General features: G+C 45.0%; 1 protein-coding gene across 1 annotated transcript in view; it reads left to right on the top strand.

Annotated features, from left to right (window-relative positions):
* Nucleotides 1-19,707, top strand: part of LRRC7 (leucine rich repeat containing 7) — a 386,482-nt gene that overhangs the window by 162,485 nt on the left and 204,290 nt on the right. The window contains exons 5-7 of the mRNA XM_073357368.1: nt 874-952; nt 13,451-13,540; nt 16,920-16,976. Coding sequence (XP_073213469.1) covers nt 874-952; nt 13,451-13,540; nt 16,920-16,976 — 226 coding nt within the window. The remainder of the gene's footprint in view (nt 1-873; nt 953-13,450; nt 13,541-16,919; nt 16,977-19,707) is intronic.

Below are 19,707 nucleotides of genomic sequence, written 5' to 3'. Positions count from 1 at the left end.
AGTTTGGTATCATCTGCAAACTTTATAAGTGTACTCTCTGTGCCATTATCCAAATCATTTATGAGATATTGAATAGAGCTGGACCCAGGACAGATCCCTCTGGGACCTCACTTGATATGCTCTTCCAGCTTGACTGTGAACCATTGATAACTACTCTCTGAGTATGGTTTTCCAGCCACCTTATAGTAGGTTCATCTAGACCAGTAGTTTCAAAACTTTTTTCATTTGTGGACCCCTAAAACATTTCAAATGGAGTACCAGACCCTTTTGGAAATCCTAGGTATAGTCTACGGATCCCCAGAGGTCCATGGACCACAGGTTGAAAACCACTGATCTAGACTATATTTCTCGAGTTTGTTTATAAGAAGGTCATGTGAGACAGTATCAAAAACCTTACTAAAGTTGAGATATATCACATCTACTGCTTCCCGCTATCCACAAGGTTTGTTATACTGTCAAAGAAGGATATTAGGTTGGTTTGACATGATCTGTTCTTGACAAATTTGTGTTGACTGTTACTACCTTATTTTCTTCTAGGTGCTTACAAACTGTTTGGTTATTTGCTCCATTATGTTTCGGTACCAACGTTAAGTTGACTGGCCTTTAATTCCGTGGGTTGTCCTTATTCCCCTTTTAATAAATAGTACTATATTTGCCCTTTTCCAGTTCTCTGGTATCTCTCCCGTCCTCAAAGATAATCAGTAATGTGCCCAGAGATCTCTTCAGCCAGTTCCTTAAGTATTCTAGAATGTATCTCATCTGGCTCTGTTGATTTAGACATCTAACTTGGCTAAATTAGATATTGACTAAGCAAGTTTAGCAGTTTTTCATAGAACATCCTTATAATACCTTTCAAACTTTTTTTCTTTCTAGGGATTCAAGATTTTCCAGAAACGATAAAGTGCTGTAAGTGTTTAACAATTATTGAAGCCAGTGTCAATCCAATTTCTAAGTGAGTATCAATAATTAGAGTTATGTTTATATTTATCACTGCAGATATTTTATAGATATGGAAGTGAAAAGTAAAGGTTCACTGCAAAGCTCATGTACAACGTTAATTTAATTATTTTGTTAATTAAGATCCCAAATTAAGGATGAATTTCACCCAAGTTGATGCATCTGTGCACAGCTCTCTACACCACTCAAGACCTGCAGTGCCTCTGCAGACAGAAAGAAACATTGGCAGAGTAGTCATGTACTAGACATTTTCCCCTCGAGGGTCTAACCTAATACTCTAAAGGCTTTTTGTACAATGAGGATGCAAATCTACTTAGTGTATTATGTTTTCAAGTAGTAATATGCCATGCTGCACTCCGGGGCTTTCACTGCTCTTTAGCATTGTCTACGTGGATGTTACTGTGTGGAAATCTGGTGCCTGTAGTTTTATGCCCTTGCTTGCTGCTCAGTAACTTACTGTGTAGACAGAGCCAGGTTGTTGGAAAGGGGTCACTCTGGATCTTCATTTATGCGAATCCGTTGGGTCGAATCTTCTGCAGCCATTATTCATGCCAGAGAGGCTGTGCTGTAGCATTGTTACTTGCATGTCAATGGGTGTGAATTCTATCCAGTCATCCACTTAGTGCCCAGCACAAAGTCTGATCACTCTGGATTTTTGATGGGAGGGGTGAATTTTACTCTGATTAAAAATGCATTATTTGTAGATTACACAAATACAAATACTTACTTTCTAATTTTACATAACATATTTGAAAACCTTTCTTCTTCTATGTGGATTCCAAACATGGGTTCGCATGTGCACCAGAGCCAGAACTGTTCATAGTAGTGTCCATTGACCTGAATTGTCACATGTCCAAGGATTTAAGACACTGGGTACAGGTCGACGCCATTCCAGTTCCCTCTTACCGCTGCATGGCCAGAATCAGAACCCGTGTTCCTCAGTGCTCCTAGCTTGCTTCAAGTACTGCCTTTTTCATCTTTTTTCCTTGTACACAGATTTTTCTTCTCTAGGTGTAATTAGTTGTCCATTCAGATAGTTGCTAGTTGTTACTGTTTTGGACTTTCCCTCCCTTTGTGGGACTCTTCCCCAGCCTGGGGACTATCATAGAAGATTAGGGTTGAAAAATGCCCAAGGGTCGTCGAGCAAGGGCCCGGGCCAAGCTGCCAGGCCACTCCAGAGCCACGTATCCATGCCGCCCTGGTTGGGGCTCCCAGCCCCCTCAAAGGTCCACCACCAACTCCTGGGAGCGGTATGGGACCCACACCTTTGGCACCGTTGTTGTCCAAGGTGCAGAGAGACCAGACGTCTCCGCCTGTGCAGCTAACAACTCAGGTGCCACAGGACTTGGATAAGGCTCCCCAAGAGGGCAAGCCAGACACTAAGACCCCTAAAGGGGCAGAGGAGCACCACCGGTCACTGGAGAAGAGGCGACGATCCGCCACATTGTGTTGTGGATCCTGGGACATGTCCAACCCTTATCCTTGGCGCTACTCACCTGCACGAGGATGTCATTCCCCATATTATTCCTGGCACTGGTCATCCTCCTGTCAGTTGTCCTCTTGACATTGGTACCGATTGCCAGCACAGTGGGAGCATTTCCCGTCTCTGCTTCGGTACGATCTCTTTGGTACCAATGATGGTCTCCCATCTCTGGTCATTGGTCAGAAAGCCAGTGACCAGCAAGCAGACGCAGGCATTGACTGCCCCTCCCTGGTCACTGGATGGTTATTCCTCTGTCATGGAAAGCCAGTTCAGCCCATTGCCCAGGTACCATCGGCAAGATTGGGCACTAGAGCCTGGGCTGTCGTCTGCAGCACTGCAGTGGCAGCCCGGCCAGGCCAGCACAGTGGCCTTATTGGAGCGCATGGGGAGTACTGGTGATGACGATGCCCCCTTTGCAGCGCTCTTTGGTTGCCGCTTTGGAGCATCATTCAGTGGCAACAATGGCACTGGGCTTGGTGCCGGGAACCTGTTCAGAGGTTGGGGCGAAGGAGTCTGTGTCCACCCCTAAGTCTCCCTCTCTGGAGGTGGTAGAACCCCTGGGACTCCCTCCAGCAGTCCAATCTTCCTCATCATCAATGGACAAGATGGTCATGTGGCCTTCAAGGGATAGCGTTCCGGATGCCTTCAAGGAACATCAGGCCCTACTTCGGCGTGTAGCTGAGAATTTTGGCCTGGAAGTTTGGAGATGACAGAGCAGGAGGACACCCCCTTTAATGTCCTCTCAGCCTCTGTGCCCACCCGGGTGACCCTACCCGTACATGAAGGAGTTCTTAAAATTGCCAAGGGCCTATGGCAAACCCCTTCTTCCATCCCTTCCATCTCCAAAAGGGCTGAAAAGAAGTACTTTGAATACCTATAAACCCACCCACCCCAAGTCTCTCTGGTTGTGTCTGCGGCCAATGAAAAAGACAAACAGGGTCACACCTCCTCAACTCCCAAGAACAAAGAGGCCAAAAGACTCGATCTCTTTGGGAGAAAAATGGCCAGCTTATAGTTTCGGGTGGCGAATCATCAGACCCTGTTGGGTAGATATAATTTTAATCTCTGGGATGCTCTGCACAAGTTCCAGGAATCTCTCCCACATGGTCTGGCCCAGGAGTTTGGCACCCCTGCCGCTAAAGCCCTAGCAGCCTTGTCAGGGCTCTGCAAGCAAAAGAGACACTAGTTTCAGCCATTGCCACCCTTCTTCCTCTCACTCGCCTGCGTAACTTGGTCCCACCAAGCGCTTAGAGGCCCAAAAGCGCTCATTTTGAGGGTGCGCTCAAGAGCGACGCCCCAGTCAGTTACACAGATCCTACCTGATCTTTCCTTGCCCCTACCATTTGGCTTGGTTGCGGGTAACCTCAGACCTTTGGGTCCTGGATATAATATCTCGGGGCTATACCTTCCCACCCACCCCCATCCCTCTTCAGGGACTGTTCTCATGAGCAGCTCCTCTTGCAGGAGGTCAAAAAGCTCCTGTGCCTGGGGGCTGTGGAGGAGGTTCCTCGGGACATGAAAGGACGAGGATTCTACTCCCGTTTCTTCCTCATCCCAAAGGCAAATTAGGGAGGGGGACTAAGACCCATCCTGGACCTGTGTCATCTGAATAAGTCTCTCAAGAAGTTGAAGTTCCTTATGGTTTCCCTGGCCTCCATCATCCCCTCCCTGGATCCAGGGGACTGGTACGCTGCTCTCGACTTAAAGGACATTTATTTTCGTGTCTCCATGTTCCCAGGGCACTGGCGTTTCCTCCATTTTATAGTGGTAGGACCCCATTTCCAGTTCACAGCACTGCCCTTTGGCCTGTCTTCAGCACTCACGGTGTTCACAAAATGCATGGCAGCAGTGAAGGCTTATCTGAGACGTTGAGGGGTCCAAATTTTCCCGTATCTTGACAACTGGCTCATCAAGGACAGATCTCCAGAGCAGGTGCAAAGGAAGCTGATCTGGTGCATTCCACCTGCCGCAATCTGGGTCTGTTGATAAACATGCAAAAGTCCATGTTAACGCCAGTCCATCGCATAGAATTTATCAGAACAATTCTTGACTCCATGCGGGCCAGGGCTTTCCTTCTGGAAGCATGATCTCAGGCCATGTCAGACCTGATCTCCCATGTAAAGAACCACCTGCTCACCACGGCGTACACCTGCCTGCGACTGCTGGGCCACATGGCTTCCTGCATGTACGTGGTCAGCCATGCTCGACTTCATCTACGGCCTCTGCAAGCGTGGCTGGCCTCGGTCTATATCCCCAGCAGGCATGCCCTGGACCAAGTGATCACGGTTCCAAACCACATCCTTTTGTCCCTGGACTGGTGGCTGGATCCCGAGTCAGTGCTGTAGGGAGTTCCCTTTGTGACCCCGTTACTGATTCTGGTCTCAGATGCATCGGATCTGGGCTTCGGGAACCCACTTGGGCAAGCTCAGCATACAGGGTAGTTGGTTTTGACATGATCTAGCCCTTCATGTCAACATCAGGGAGCTCAGAGCAGTTTTCCTGGCCTGCCAGGCTCTGTTGCCTCACCTGAAAGGCAAGGAGGTGCAGGTCCTGATGGACAATATCGCCACAAAGTATTACATCAACAGGCAGGGTGGTGCCGGGTCTTTGCCCCTTTGTTGGGAGGTGCTTAGCCTCTGGGACTTTTATGTGCAGCATGCCATTCATCTGGTAGCCGCACACCTACCTGGAAGCAAGAACATCTTGGCAGATGACATCAGCAGGACCTTCTTGTCTCGCCACGAATGGTCGCTCCATCTGGAGGCGGTCAGACTAATCTTTAACAGGTGGGGGACTCTCCAGGTGGACCTGTTTGTGTCCAGGCGGAACTGAAAGTGCCATGTGTTCTGTTCTCTTCAGGGAAGGGACAAGGGCTCCCTGTCAGACGCCTTCTTGATCCCGTGGTCGGGAGTGCTGCTGTACGCCTTCTCTGTGCTGTTAATCCACAGGGTCCTGGTAAAGGTGAAGACGTTCGCTTTGTCCTACATCCTGATAGCCCTAGCGTGGCCTCGCCAGCACTGATTCATCATGCTGCTAAGTCTTTCAGCAGCCGCCCCGCTGCAGCTGCCTCTTCGGCTGGATCTGCTGCCCCAGAGCCACGGCAATCTGCTGCATCCGAACCTGGTGGCACGGTACTTGACAGCTTGGCTACTGCATGGCTAAGTTTGGATGAATGGGCATGTTCTGCTGGTGTCTAACGGGTTTTTGCTGGGCAGCAGGAAACCTTCCACCAGGACAACCTACTTGGGAAAATGGAAACGATTTACGTGTTGGGCCTCAAATTGGCACATTTAGGCTGAAGAGACCCCGCTGCAGGACATCTTGGATTATTTGCTGCACGTTAAGCTCCAGGGCCTGTCCGTCCCTCTCTTTAGTCAAAGTCCACATGGAGGCCATTTCAGCGTTCCACCCTCTGTTTCAAGGCAGGTCGGTCTTGGCCCATGGTGGCGCAGTTCTTGAAAGATCTGGAGTGCCTCTCCCACACGTCGGGGACCCAGTTTCCCCATGGAACCTGAATCTTGTGCTGTTAAGGCTCATGAGTCCTCCCTTCGAACCCTTGGCTTCCTGCTCCCTCCTGCTTCTTTCCTGGAAGGTTTCTTTGTTGGTCACTATAACTGTGGCCCTCAAGGTATCCAAGATCAGGGTGCTCACCTGGGAGCTGCCTTATACAGTCTTCTACAAGGATAAGGTCCAGTTGCACCCGCACCCGGCATTTCTGCACAAAGTCATTTCCCAGTTTCATACTGGTCAGGACATATACTTACCAGTCTTCTGTCCCAAACCTCATGCATCGGATGAAGACTGCAGGCTGCATACCCTGAAAGTCAGTCATGCGTTGGCCTTCTACATAGACAGAACGAAGCCATTCCGTAAGTCAACGCAGTTGTTCTTTGCTGTCGCAGACAGAATGAAGGGTTGCCCTGTGTCTGCCCAAAGAATATCGTCACGGATCATGGCCAGCATCTGCTAATGTTATGAGCTGGCAAAGGTGCACTCATTGTGACAGCTCACTCAACTAGGGTGCTGGCATAATTGGCTGCCTTCCTGGCGCAGGTGTTGATCCAAGAAATCTGTCAGGCTGCTACCTGGTCATTCATCCACACACTTGCAACTCATTACGTGCTTACCCAGCAAGCTCGAGATGACCTTGGCTTTGGCAGAGCAGTATTGCAAGCGGCAAGACTGTGAACTCTGAGCCCACCTCCATGGATACTGCTTTTGAGTCACCCTAGAATGGAATTGTAATGAGCAAGCACTCGAAGAAGAAAAAACGGTTACCCACCTTTTCATAACTACAGTTTTTCAAAATGTGTTGCTCATGTCCATTCCATTACCCGCCCTGCTGCCCCTCTGTCAGAGTTGTCGGTAAGAAGGATCTGAGAGGGCGTAGGGCTGGTGGCGCCTGATGTACTGCCGCTTGAGTGCAGCACTCCAGAGGGAACCATGGCTGACTCTACGGATACTGCTAAGGCAGAAATCTCCAACAACTGCACACGTGGGCACATGCACACCTAGAATGGAATGGACATGAGCAGCACATCTTGAAGAACAACAGTTATGAAAAATTGAGTAACCAGTTTTTTTTCAACACTTCTTGGACGAGGGCAACTTAGTGGCCAAAGTAGCCCTTGAAGCCTCAGTCGATGCTGCTGATGCTGTTTCCCACTCCCTGGCTTCTGGACTGGTGCTCCGCTGCAACTTCTGACTGCAGTCCAGTGGTTTCCTGAAGGAGGTCCAAATCACACTTGAGGACCTCCCTTTTGATAACGAAAAACTGTTCAGTGACAAAACTGATGAATCCTTAAGGGAATGGAGGGACTCTCAGGCCACCCTCTGGTTGCTGGGCCTCTATACCTCTGCCCCTACCTACAGGTGGCACTGGTCGTCTTTCTATTGCCTCTACCTCGGCTTCCTCTTCCTGTCCTCAATGTGAACCCTAGGCAGAACTTTTGACTCCTTCCACAGGAACTGAGAATCCTCCTCCACTTCCCAGATTCCGCTACCAGTCACCTTTGGGTGTTTGCCCACAACTGGGGCAAAATCACCACCGATCTTTGGGTGTTGGACATCTTTTGACATGGCTACCTGATCACATGCCCTCTCTTTCCCTTCTCGCCATCCTTGCCCGGGCCACTCCGGGGATCCCTCCCCACACCATTTTCTCCAACAGGAAGTGGATGTCCTCCTCCAGAAGGGTGCCGTAGAGCACATTCCACGGCACTGCCATGGCTTCTACTCCTCCTATATCCTCGTGCTGAAGAAGCAGGGAGGCCTCTGGACATCCAGTCCCTGAACAAATTTATTTGTAAATTCCATTTTTGCGTGGTCACGCTCCACCTTATCCTCCCATGTCTTCTGCGTGGTGCCTGGTTCGTGGCTCTTAATATGAAAAATGCCTACTTTAATATAGACACCCACCCTGCTCACTTCAAATTCCTATGCTTCATGATGGGCACCTCCCATTATCAGTTCTGGGTCTTCCCTTTCGTGATTGCCCCTACCCCCCCATGTCTTCATGAAGGTTTCTGCAGTTGTGGCAGGTTACATGCGTCAACTAGGGCATTCCCTCTTCCGCTACCTTGACGACTGGCTTCTTGTTGCAGCCTCCCATACCAGCCTTCTCATCAACATCTGGACCCTGTGTGCCCTGCTTGGCTACCTGGGTATCTGTATCAATGACGACAAATGGGTGCTGCTCCCCATGCACAACCCTCACCTTTATCAAGGCTCGTCTGGATTCTGTCGCGGCCTGCATCTTTTTCCCCTCGCACCGCTTTGCTGCCCTTACCGCTCTTATCGCACAACTACACAACCGGTCATGCACATGCGCTCGCCAGTGCTTCTCCCTCTTAAGCCGTATGACTGCCTGCACCACAGTTGCTCCATTTGCTCGCTTGCATATGCTCCAACTGTAGCTATGCTCAACCTATGACCTGCAAAGGGATGCTCTCACCAAGCTTGTACTCATCCCCCCCTTGTCCTGGCCTCCTTGTCTTGGTGGTGCAACCCATCCACAGTCCTCACGGGCATTCTGTTCACACTTCCTATGCCTCGCTCTACTCTCACCACTGATGCCTCGCTAGCGGGCTGGGGAGCCCACTTGGACAGTTGCATGGCTCAGGGCCTCTAGTCACCCCGAGAGGCAAGGATGCACATCAAAATCCCGGAACTACGTGCCATTCGCTTTGCCTCTCAGGCCTTTCTGCCACTCCTCCATTCCTGCCATGTCCAGGTGTTGTCCAACAACATGGCGGCGTCATCTATGTCAACAGGCAAGGCGGGGCCTGGATCCCCTCCCTCTGTGCAGAGGGCATTCTCCTTTGGAATTGGTGCCTCCAATACAGCATCACCCTCCATGTTGTATACCTTTCCTGCCTGAGCAACGTCCTTGTGGTCCAACTCAGTCACTCTTTCCATGCCAATCATGAGTGGCAACTCCATGATCCGCTCCATCTTTCACCAATGGGGCATGCCTTGATGGGACCTCTTCACCATGGCAACCAACCACAAACTTCCGCTCTTCTACCACCCTCAGTCCCAGCTTTCAGGGAGACGCCTTTCTTATTCCCTGAACCAACGTGCTCTGTTATGCCTTCCCGCCCATTCTCCTGCTTCCCCACGTCCTGCACAAGATCTGGCGGAATTGGGCAATGGTTGCCATCACCTCCGCATGGTGCATGAGCGAACTGGTAGCCATGATAATGGGACTGCCCTTCACCATCTTCCACTGTGACAAGGTCTCCCTATGCCTTCATCTAAAATTCCTTCCCAAAGTGGTCTCCCCATTCCACCTCAACTAGCACCTCTGCCTCCCTGCTGAGCACTAGCCTTCTACCTCCAGCACACCCGTGACTTCTGCGCCTCCTCTAGTCTCTTCCTCGCCATTGCTGTTGAGGCTGCACTCTCTCATCGCAACATCTCTCCCCCTGCATGGTGGACTGCTATGCTCTCTCTTGCTTCCTCCCCCACCGCCAGGAGTCACAGTCCACTCCACATGGGCTCATGCTGCCACGTCAGCTTTCCTTACAGACATCACATAGCAGGACATGTGCCAGGCACCACTTGGTCCTCCATCCAAACCTTTACCACTCATTATGCTCTCACCCTGCTGCAGTGGCAGATGCGGCTGTTTGCTGCACCATCCTTCTGACTGTGACTTCTGGAGAGCCCTCACGCCTGCCTCCACTCTGAGTACTGCTCGCTACTCTCCTGCATTTGGAATCCATATAGGGACCATCACTTGAAGAGGAAGAAGAGATTACTTACTGTAACTGGAGGTTCCTTGAGATGTGTGGTCTCTATCTGGATTCCAATCCCGCTCTTCATCCCCTCTGCTCTGGGCTTTGCTACTGCCTGGTAAGAGGGAACTGGAGCAGCATTGACCCTCATGGCCTCTTAAAGCTTCGGATGCATCACACAGTCAACACATGTGCGGGTCAGTGGTCATTACTATGAACAGTTCCGGCACATGGCATGCATGTACACCCACGCTGGAATCCAGATAGGGACCACATATCTCGAAGAACCTCCAGTTACAGTAAGTAACCTTCTGTTACTATTCTTCCAAGGTCCCAATCCTGCAAAGATTTGCAAGTAAGTATGTTCATAGGTCTTTGGGAGGGTCAAGACCCAAGTTTTGAGTTTAAGATTTTCTACTTTTCCCCTGAAAAAATTGATAACATAAACAAACATACCAAACAACACAGAATGCAGTATCGTACTATTTTTGACACTTGATGTCATCAACTGCTGCAAGCCTGGAAACATGAGTAAAGGGAAAAGTAATTTTCGAACATATTATAAGGTAATTCAAAATGGACATTTAAATGTTTTAAAACTTCAACTCTGGGAATGCGTTACTAGTTAGTATGAAATAGATGCAACAGATAAGCAGAGAGCTCTTTAATAACATGTGACATTCAAATTAATGGGTTTTATGCACAAGCACAACTGCAGAATCAGGGTCTAAGACTATTGTATAGGACCCGTGCAAGCTAGAAAAAAAGAGATCGCTGAAATGTTGGTAATAGCATGTTTCAGGTGCTCATTAAATGTAATTTCTTGTTTTGTGGTATATTTGTGTGGTTTCCTGCAGTAGATTTTATTGTCCAAATATTTGTTCTAAAATTACATTGACATTTTAAATGTACATGTATGTTCTTTTAAAGATTGTGGATTTTAAAGTCTGTAAATGTAGCTTTCAGATTATTAACCTTTGACAAAAAATGCAATGGAGCGTATTGAGTTATTGATCTATATATTATGATTTGCCCTATAGCGTATTATGAAGACACTCAAAATGAAACACTGATGTAAAGAAAAGATGAAATCTTGTATTAATTGAGTTATTTGACCAAGGACTCAAAATTCATTCCTGTATTAATCTGACACCTAAAACTGGTTATAAATTAAATGATCACATTTTGAAAAATACATGCCTAATCTTGTACACCCTGACTTATGTAAGGACTGTCACATGAATAAAGGTTTCTCCAATCAGGCCCCTAGTTCATACAGAATATATGGTGTGGTAGATTGTTTTAAAATGTATGCTAGTGTTCATTTATAATTGCCAGATTATAGTGTCATAATAAAAAATTGTAAGAGATAATGTAATATTTGAGCTCTTTGATGTGACATTGTTTGGCTTGGCATCTGTAGCATCTTTTTCATTATTCTGAGGTATAAGACCTTCTATTTAATGGGCTTGGTTCTACATGGTGTTGAGTACAATGGCTCAATCTAACAGAACCGTTGTAATCCTGTTAAAGTCAGTGGCTAAATGCTTAATTGTCCCACCTCAATATTTTCTAAATAATGTACTGTTGTATGGAATTTCCTTGGGTTGCCTAACCAATTTACCTAGATAACTCCATTCTGCTCAAACAGTGAAAGGATTTGCATGCCACCAGATTGAAAATGTTGTGCATTCTGCAACCTGTTGTTGCTTTAAAACTGCCATATTCCCCGAACATGTGTGGCTGCCTATTCCCCGAACAGTGGTAGTCCTGGGCAAGCAGTTTATTTTGTGCCAGTCTCTCTTGCCTACATCTGATGCCAGGAGGATGCTTTTGGGTGGAGAGCCAATGGAAAGATCTCTAGGGATATGTCTACACTGCAGTTTTTAGCCCCGCAGCCTGAGCCCTGTGAATGTAAACCCATGTCAATTGACCTGGGCTCTGAGACTTGTTGCTCCAGGAATTTTATTGCGGTGTAGACTTACCCTAGGAGACTGTTCTACCCAGCAGCCCAATGGCTGCTCTAAGTTGTGCAGAGGGTCAGTTTAGCTCACCTTGGCTGGCCCAGGGTTGGGATATTTGGCTCTGACTCACCTTTGTCTCCCTCCTCACAGCACGACTCAGCTCAGTAATGAGCCCAAAGTTCTCAGCAGCAACAGGATCACACCACTTCTCAAAAGTAAGAACAGGTGTTCACATGGCACTTTTGTGGCCGGCGTTGCAATGTATTTATATGCCAGAGATTGTAAAATTCTTATGCCCCTTCATGCTTTGGCCACCATTCCAGAGGACATGCTTCCATGCTAATGATGTGTGTTAAAAATAAAATGTGTCAATTAAATTTGTGACTGTACTCCTTGGGGGGAGAATTGTATGTCTCCTGCTCTGTTTTACCCGCATTCTGCATATATTTCATGTTATAGCACTCTCGGACGATGACCCAGCACACGATCATTTTAAAGAACATTTTCACAGCAGATTTGGCAAAATGCAAAGAAGGTACCAATGTGAGATTTCTAAAAATAACTACAGCACTCACCCAAGAAGTGAGAATCTTAAGAATCTGAAGTGCCTTCCAAAATCTGAGAGGGATGAGGTGTGGAGAATGCTTTTAGAAGTCTTAAAAGAGCAACACCCTAATGCGAAAACTACAGAACCCAAACCACCAAAAAGGAAAATGAACCTTCTGCTGGTGGCATCTGACTCCAATGATGAAAATGAACATGCATCAGTCTGCACTGCTTTGGATCGTTATCAAGCAGAACCCATCATCAGCATGTAAGCATGTCCTCTGGAATGGTGGTTGAAGCATGAAGGGACATATGAATCTTTAGCACATCTGGCTAAAATATCTTGCAATGCCAGCTACAACAGTGCCATGCAAACGCCTGTTCTCACTTTCAGGTGACATTGTAAACAAGAAGTAGGCAGCATTATCTCCTGCAAATTGTAACCAACCTTGTTTGTCTGAGTGATTGGCTGACCAAGAAGTAGGACTGAGTGGACTTGTAGGCTCTAAAGTTTTACATTGTTTTATTTTTCAAGGCAGGTTTTTTATGCATAATTCTACATTTGTAAATTCAACTTTCATTATAAAGAGATTTCACTGCAGAACTTGTATGAGATACATTGAAAAATATTTTTTTTTGTTTTTTACAGTGCAAATATTTGTAATAAAAATAAATATAAAGTGAGCACTGTACACTTTTTATTCTGTGTTGTAATTGAAATTAATATATTTGAAAATGTAGTAAACATCCAAAAATATTTAAAATAAATGGTATTCTATTGTTGTTTAACAGCACGATTAATCACGATTAATTTTTTTAATGGCTTGACAGCCCTAATGTATATACAATTACGTTACTACCTTTATAATCAAAAGACATGCTATATCCTAGAGAAATAGAGCCCCACTCAAGAAGTTATGAAAAGTGAAGTACTCAGCATATGCTTGCCATTTCAGTAAAAAAAAAAAATCCTCTGATAAAAAGCTTAAAGTAGGATAAGAGAGAAGGATGAAGCCACTTTAATGTGTCAGGCACATAAATTTCATCCTGTGACAGTAACAGGGAAAAGTTGAGTGCTATTTGTTTTAATAACAAGCAAAAATGCCACCTGTAACAATTTTCTCTATAAATTCTTCTTTTTCATAAGCTGTGTAGCTAAGGGATGTGAGGGTGGAGAACTTATGCTTCTCCATAGAGATTTACATTTGCATTGTTTCTATAGCAACCCAGATTCAAAGACTAAATCTTTAACTTCTCTTTAGGCTGCCAGATGGTTTCACGCAGCTTCTAAACTTGACCCAGCTCTACCTAAACGATGCCTTTCTGGAGTTTCTTCCAGCTAACTTCGGAAGGTAAGTTAATTGTTAAACCACATTACCACTTCACAAGCAATTGATTTAGTTTTAAAAGATCATTTAGAAGCGGTGTGCATGTAAAACAGAAAATATATGATTGTTAGTCCCTGCAATCCAGTTTTGATGAATGATAGGAGGCAGGAGTGGAACTGGTTTCAGCTGGGTGGTTGGGGAAGACATCCTGAGTAGTGGGGAGCTGTTAAGTGAGTTAGGAAGATATGGATGTGGGAAGAGTAATAGTTAAGCTACAGGACAGTAGAATAACAGCAGTTAGATTGATGACCTCCAGAACTAGCTAGTGTGTGCCAGCACTGTGTAAGCAAATTGGTTTACTGCAATACTTTGATCCAGCTTCTCAGTGGCCAGTGTTTGTGCTTCTCTTTACTTGTTCTTGACCAAAAGTGACTGCTGCTTTTTGGCCAAAGGGGCAGAAAGAACAAAGTAGGGTCTGTTCTTGTAGTCTCTGTTTCTGGTTGCTTCCTCTGGTGAGGAATCCAAGGGCTGCCTGTCAGGAAGAAAGAGAAAAATTAAATGAGTATGGCAGAGTGAGCAAAGTAGAGATGTGAAAGTGAGATCCAGAGAAGAAAGGAAAAAGGGAATGTAGACTGATTCAGATAGATATAGAGAAGAAATGAACAGAGTAGTAGGAAGACAAAGCTGAGAAAATAGAAAAACAGAAAACCCAGGAGGAGGGAAAAAAACCAAGAAATAAGAGAAGTTGGAGCAGGAAATACTTAAAAAAAAGCTGAGTCTGCAGAAACAGGGTAGCAAGTACAGTTTGAGTGTTGGCAATAAGGATGTTGGAAATGCACTATTGCTCACTTTGCCCTTGGAAACTGCCTTGAAGTTGGCTAGCTCATTGACCCATACCATACATTGTGTACATACAGTAAATATGTAAAGTACACTTACCCAGGACTGGCTCTAGGCACCAGCAAAGCAAGCACGTGCTTGGGGTGGCACATTTCTAGGGGCGGCATTCCGGTCACCCTTTCTTTCCCCCCGGCCCCGCTCAGTCAACCAATAAGCCCCTGCGTGGGGCGGGGCGGGAGGCTCAGCATGGTGGTCCCGGCCCGGGGCAGTCCCTGCCCTGGACCCCCATCACTGGGGGAGCGGGGCGATGCGGCTTCTCCCTCCCTGCCCGCCCTGCCACACGTGTCACAAGCGGCGGAGGAGCCGGAGCCGAGTGGAGTGGAGCCCGGGATCGGGGCAGGACCTGCAGCCGGTAAGGGACCCACTGCCCTGGGCGGCTAGGCGCTGGGTGGGCGCCCCTGGTCCGCCCCCATCCCCGTGGCTGACCCACCCTCCGGCCACTCTGTCAGTTACTGTCCCCTCTGCGGGGGTGGGGCTGGGTCTGAGATTGGGCTGGGGGCCCACCGGCAGGATGTACAGCCCCAAGCACCTCACTCCAAACACTGCCATAGCATTACACATTCTTTTAATATTACCAGTATCAGTGATTTCTGGTGAGCGCAGTTTCTCAAAATTGAAATTACTAAAAAATTATTTGAGGTCCACCATGTCTCAGAATCATTTGTCAGGACTCGCATTAATTTCAATTGAAAGTACCATTGCAAAAAATTTAGATTTCACTGAATTATTAAAGGACTACGCAAGTATAAAAACCAAAAAAATTCAGTTCCTGTAAATTCTTTTAATTTATGTGAAACTGGGTGCACCGGAAGACACTAACGTTTTTCATTACAGTGTATAGTTGAACCCAAATTTGTTTATAATTGTGATTTAATTAAAATTAAATGAGTACACTAGTAGGAAATTGTTTTATTTCACTAACTACAAATTCTCTGTTTTCATTTTTTTTTTATTTTAAACAGTCAAGAGAAACAAAAACAATTGCAAAGTGCAAACTTGTAAAAGCCAAAAAAAAAAAAAAAAAAAGGGGGTCGGGGTGGCCAAAATTGTTTTTTGCTTGTGGCGGCAAAAAACCTAGGGCTGGCCCTGCACTTAGCTTATGTGTTGAGGATATAGAAAATATGATACATGGTGGTATGGTATAAAGGTTTTATCAGTTTGGGATGATCATACTATTCATGAGTGGTGAAGCCACAAGTTACTTACACAGATCATCTCAAATGAATTTTTACAAAATCTTTCATGTTTTTTGTAAGCTGCAAAACACATTTCAGAAAAAACTATTTTAGGAAAATTTTTGGATTGTTATTTTTTAAAAATAATGTATTGGGAGTATTTCTTGTAACCTTCTGCGTATAAAGCTGGTTGCCTTAGTTACCATGAGTCTGATTGTAAAGGACTCAGAGGGAGCCACAAAAGCTCTGATAATAACTTAAAATAGTTTTTCTATACATAAAAAAGTTATGACTTCAAAGTCTGTTATTTTTACAGTTGAGCTTATAATTAGGCTTTATTTGTAGGCCTAATTATCGCAACAGTTAACTCTCTACAGATTCTCTACAGCTGAAATTGTAGGACTTTGGGTCAGGAATAGAGATCCTTTGGCTCCTATACCCTTCATCACTGGGGTTAATAATGATCTAAGATAAAAGAACCCAGGAATAGTGGCATGATTTGAAGTCCATTGAAGTCAGTGGGTGGCATTTGATGTCACCATGGCTGAGCTCTGGAACAAGCCCTTAAAGCCAAAAACTCTGGAGTTCTAATCCTGGTTCCTCAACCCCCATTTTGTGTGTCCCTGTTTTGTGTCAGTTTTCCCATTTGTGAGCTTACTGTTCTACCTCAAAGTTTGTTGTGAGTATTCATTATTTAATGTTTGTACAATGCAGTATAGAGACCTTAATTCAATAGAGCACTTATGCTCATGGTGAACTGTAAGCTTGTGCTTCAATCCCATGGAAGTCGATGGGGATCTGTGTCGGGGAAGCAGTTTGCCTGTGTGCAGTCAGTTGTAGGATCAAGGCCCAAAAATGCAAAAAGAAATTGTGATCTCTGCAAAAATGTGTGTAAACTTGTGAACAGTCATTCAAAATGCCATGCATCTGTGTAAGTGCTCTAAATATTTTAAACAATTTTAACCCTTTTACATGGGTATTCATGATTTTCCAGAACAAAACCTATTGCCAATAATCAAAGCTTGATGTAACTTAAGCTGAAGTTGGTTAGTATTACAGAACTGGAAATATTTGTGGTAAATTAAGTTTTACCATATTTCTCCAGTATAAATAATCAGCAAAAATTGATTCAGAATTATTTCTAGCAACTGACACATCATAGTACTTTCCAGCAGAGACTGGCCAGGTATATAAAAATAATGTAATGCAAATACACGGCTAAATCTTTTTGTACTGGAATAAACAGTTCTCCAGTAATTCTTATTGGTGTCAGAAGTATTTTCTCACTTGAATGTATTACTCATATTGTTTTATATCGGTATTTCTAGACTCGTCAAATTGCGTATCTTGGAGTTAAGAGAAAATCATTTGAAAACTCTACCAAAGTAAGTGAGACTTAACGTTTTTTTTTAACTGAGTTCTGTCCTGAAGTTCACAAACAGTGTAAAATATTTCCACTGATAATTGTGTAATCTGTTTGAGTTATTTTTATGTAAATTATTTATTTTCTGTTGTCTAAAGAAACTATATATTTATGGAATATGTTAGGCAAGAAGTTGCTGTGCATGCAAGTTGTTGTGCCTGCAAGTGGTGAGCAAATCTCACAAGGAGGGGGATGGAGACAGGTAAAACATTACTCCACAAATTAATGTGTATAATCCAATGTGCATCATTTTAAAATCTAAAACCTAAACAAAATTGGCAAATGAAGGATGCAGAAGTTAGGGCAAAACACTCATGATCTTAGAGTAGGCAACAATACTTTATTCATAAGATAGCTAACTGTTCAGTAATTTGTTGAAAATCAGTATTTATCAGACCTTGCTAGTGTCCCATTATATGTTACTTAATTTACCCTATAGGCAGCACTTTTAAAAAGAAATGCACATATCAAAATATCTTTTGAACATTAGAGATTTTAAGGGGAACATTTGCCTTCGTTTGTCTGATTACCTCTCTACTCTCTCATTGCTTTCAGTGGGTAGGTATCTGAGGGCAGAGTTTGTCCCTGATGTTTTCTAAAGGAAGGTAACATTTTTCTGAGGTTGAAAGCAGATTTTTAATGATAGGAGTCATATTTCTGTAAAAAACTATTTCCGCTCTTCTAGAAATCATATAACTTTGGTAAAAGAAACAAGATGTTATGCTGTTACTGAGAAGGCATTAAAATATGGGCCCTGTCCAGCAAAGTACATGTGCAGCCATTGAGGATGTGTGTGACCAGGAAGGCAACATTTATTCCTGTACACTAGAGCAATTTTGCAAAAGTCAACCTCTTGTACAAAGGACTAATACAAAACCCAAATTTTTAACAGGCAGGAAACTCCTGCAACAATCAACAACTCCTTGTAAATATGCTACACAATCATTTATCATTTTTATCCTTTCAGCTACTGATGGTAAATTCATTTACTATCCAACTAATTTATACTATACTATGTCTATTTATATTTGACACGCATCACACAGCTCTTGTATGCCTTAATTAATTGAATCAGTTACAACTCATAGGTCTGATCATGCAGTATTTTCATACCCAAAATGTCCATTGAGGTCAGTGGTTGTTTTGAGTGTTAAAGAATTCAGGATCAGCTCCCTCCAATAGAACTTACACTATTAATGGTAGTCTATATCTCTGACCCAGTCCTACTCCCCTTGAAGTCAATGAGAGTTTTGCCATTGATTTCAGTTGCAGCAGGATTGGGTGCAGATTGTGTACTGTCACAATTAATGCTAGGGACTCGCATATTTCATAGCTTGTATAGGCTGATCTTATCACACACACCAGGGCTTCTGGAGGGGAATGGAGGGATGTAAGGAGTACACACACATTCTCCTCACCCACCCCCCAACTCCCTATGTACTGCCCTGCCATCCATCTCTTTCTCAGGGATTCCCTGCAACCCCACAGTATCCGCTCATGACAGTCGCTTGTGTCTCCCCATTCTTCCTGACATGCCAGTATATTGTGTGCACCCCTATTTCCACTTTTGTCCCATGCCGGGGGCTCTGTGTGCCCCCCTTCTCCCATACCAGGTTCCCTCAATCTTCCCCTCTTTTCCCCTATATTCCCTATTTCCCCCATCCTCCCATACCAGAGTCCTCCAACCTCCTCTTCAGCAGGGATTCTGTGTGCCCGATTCCCCCCTACTCTATGGGGCTCTGTGGCTTCCCTTTCTCCATTTGAAGGTCCCCATTCTCCCCTTTATAGCAGTGCTGTGTGCAATCTTATTCTCCCCTTTTTACCCCATGCCTCCCATTTTCCCTACCCCTATACCAGGGTCTTCCAATCTTCCCCCACCTGGGATTCTGTGTGCCCCCATGCCAGTGTCACTCATTCCTTCCATGGCAAGGGTTCAGTGTGAACCCTCATTTTTCCCATTCCTCCCCACCCCGATGGCAAGAGCTCTGTCTTCCTCCCATTTTTTGTTTCACTCCTGTTTCCACTTCACCCTTGTGCTAGTGTCTCTGTCTACCACTTCCCCATGTCCCCCCATCAGGGTTTCTGTATGTCCCACAGCAGTTTCCTCCATTCTACCCCCATGCCAATGGCTGTGTGCAAACCCCAATTCTCCCTTCCTCCTCCTCCTTCCCCACCATTATTCTTCTTTCTGCCCAGAAAATAAGTAATTTGGGGTATCAACATGTTAAACTGTATTGGGAAGATGAGGAGAAATGAGTTAGGAGCATTGTTATGCTGGAAGGCAATGAGTACAGGAAGTTCTTTGAGCTATAGATAATTCATAGATTCCAAGGCTAGAAGGGACCCTTATGATCGTCTAGTCTGACCTCCTGTATAACACAGGCCATAGAAGTCCCCCAAAATAATTCCTAAAGCATGTCTTTTAGAAAAACATCTAATATTGATTTAAAAATTGTCAGTGATGGAGAATCCACCGTGAGCCCTGGCAAATTGTTTCAACGATTGATTGCTCGCACTGTTAAAAATTTGCAAAAAGAAAAGGAGTACTTGTGGCACCTTAGAGACTAACCAATTTATTTGAGCATAAGCTTTTATTCTTCATTTCCAGTCTGAACACCTTATTTGCAGTCTTATTACAGAGATGCTTGAGGGTGCGGCTATGCTAAAAAGCTGGCAGGGGCTTTGTGTGTCTC

The sequence above is a fragment of the Lepidochelys kempii genome, chromosome 8 (genome assembly GCF_965140265.1).
Source record: "Lepidochelys kempii isolate rLepKem1 chromosome 8, rLepKem1.hap2, whole genome shotgun sequence".
NCBI lineage: Eukaryota > Metazoa > Chordata > Testudines > Cheloniidae > Lepidochelys > Lepidochelys kempii.
This window is presented reverse-complemented; position numbering and strand designations above follow the sequence as displayed.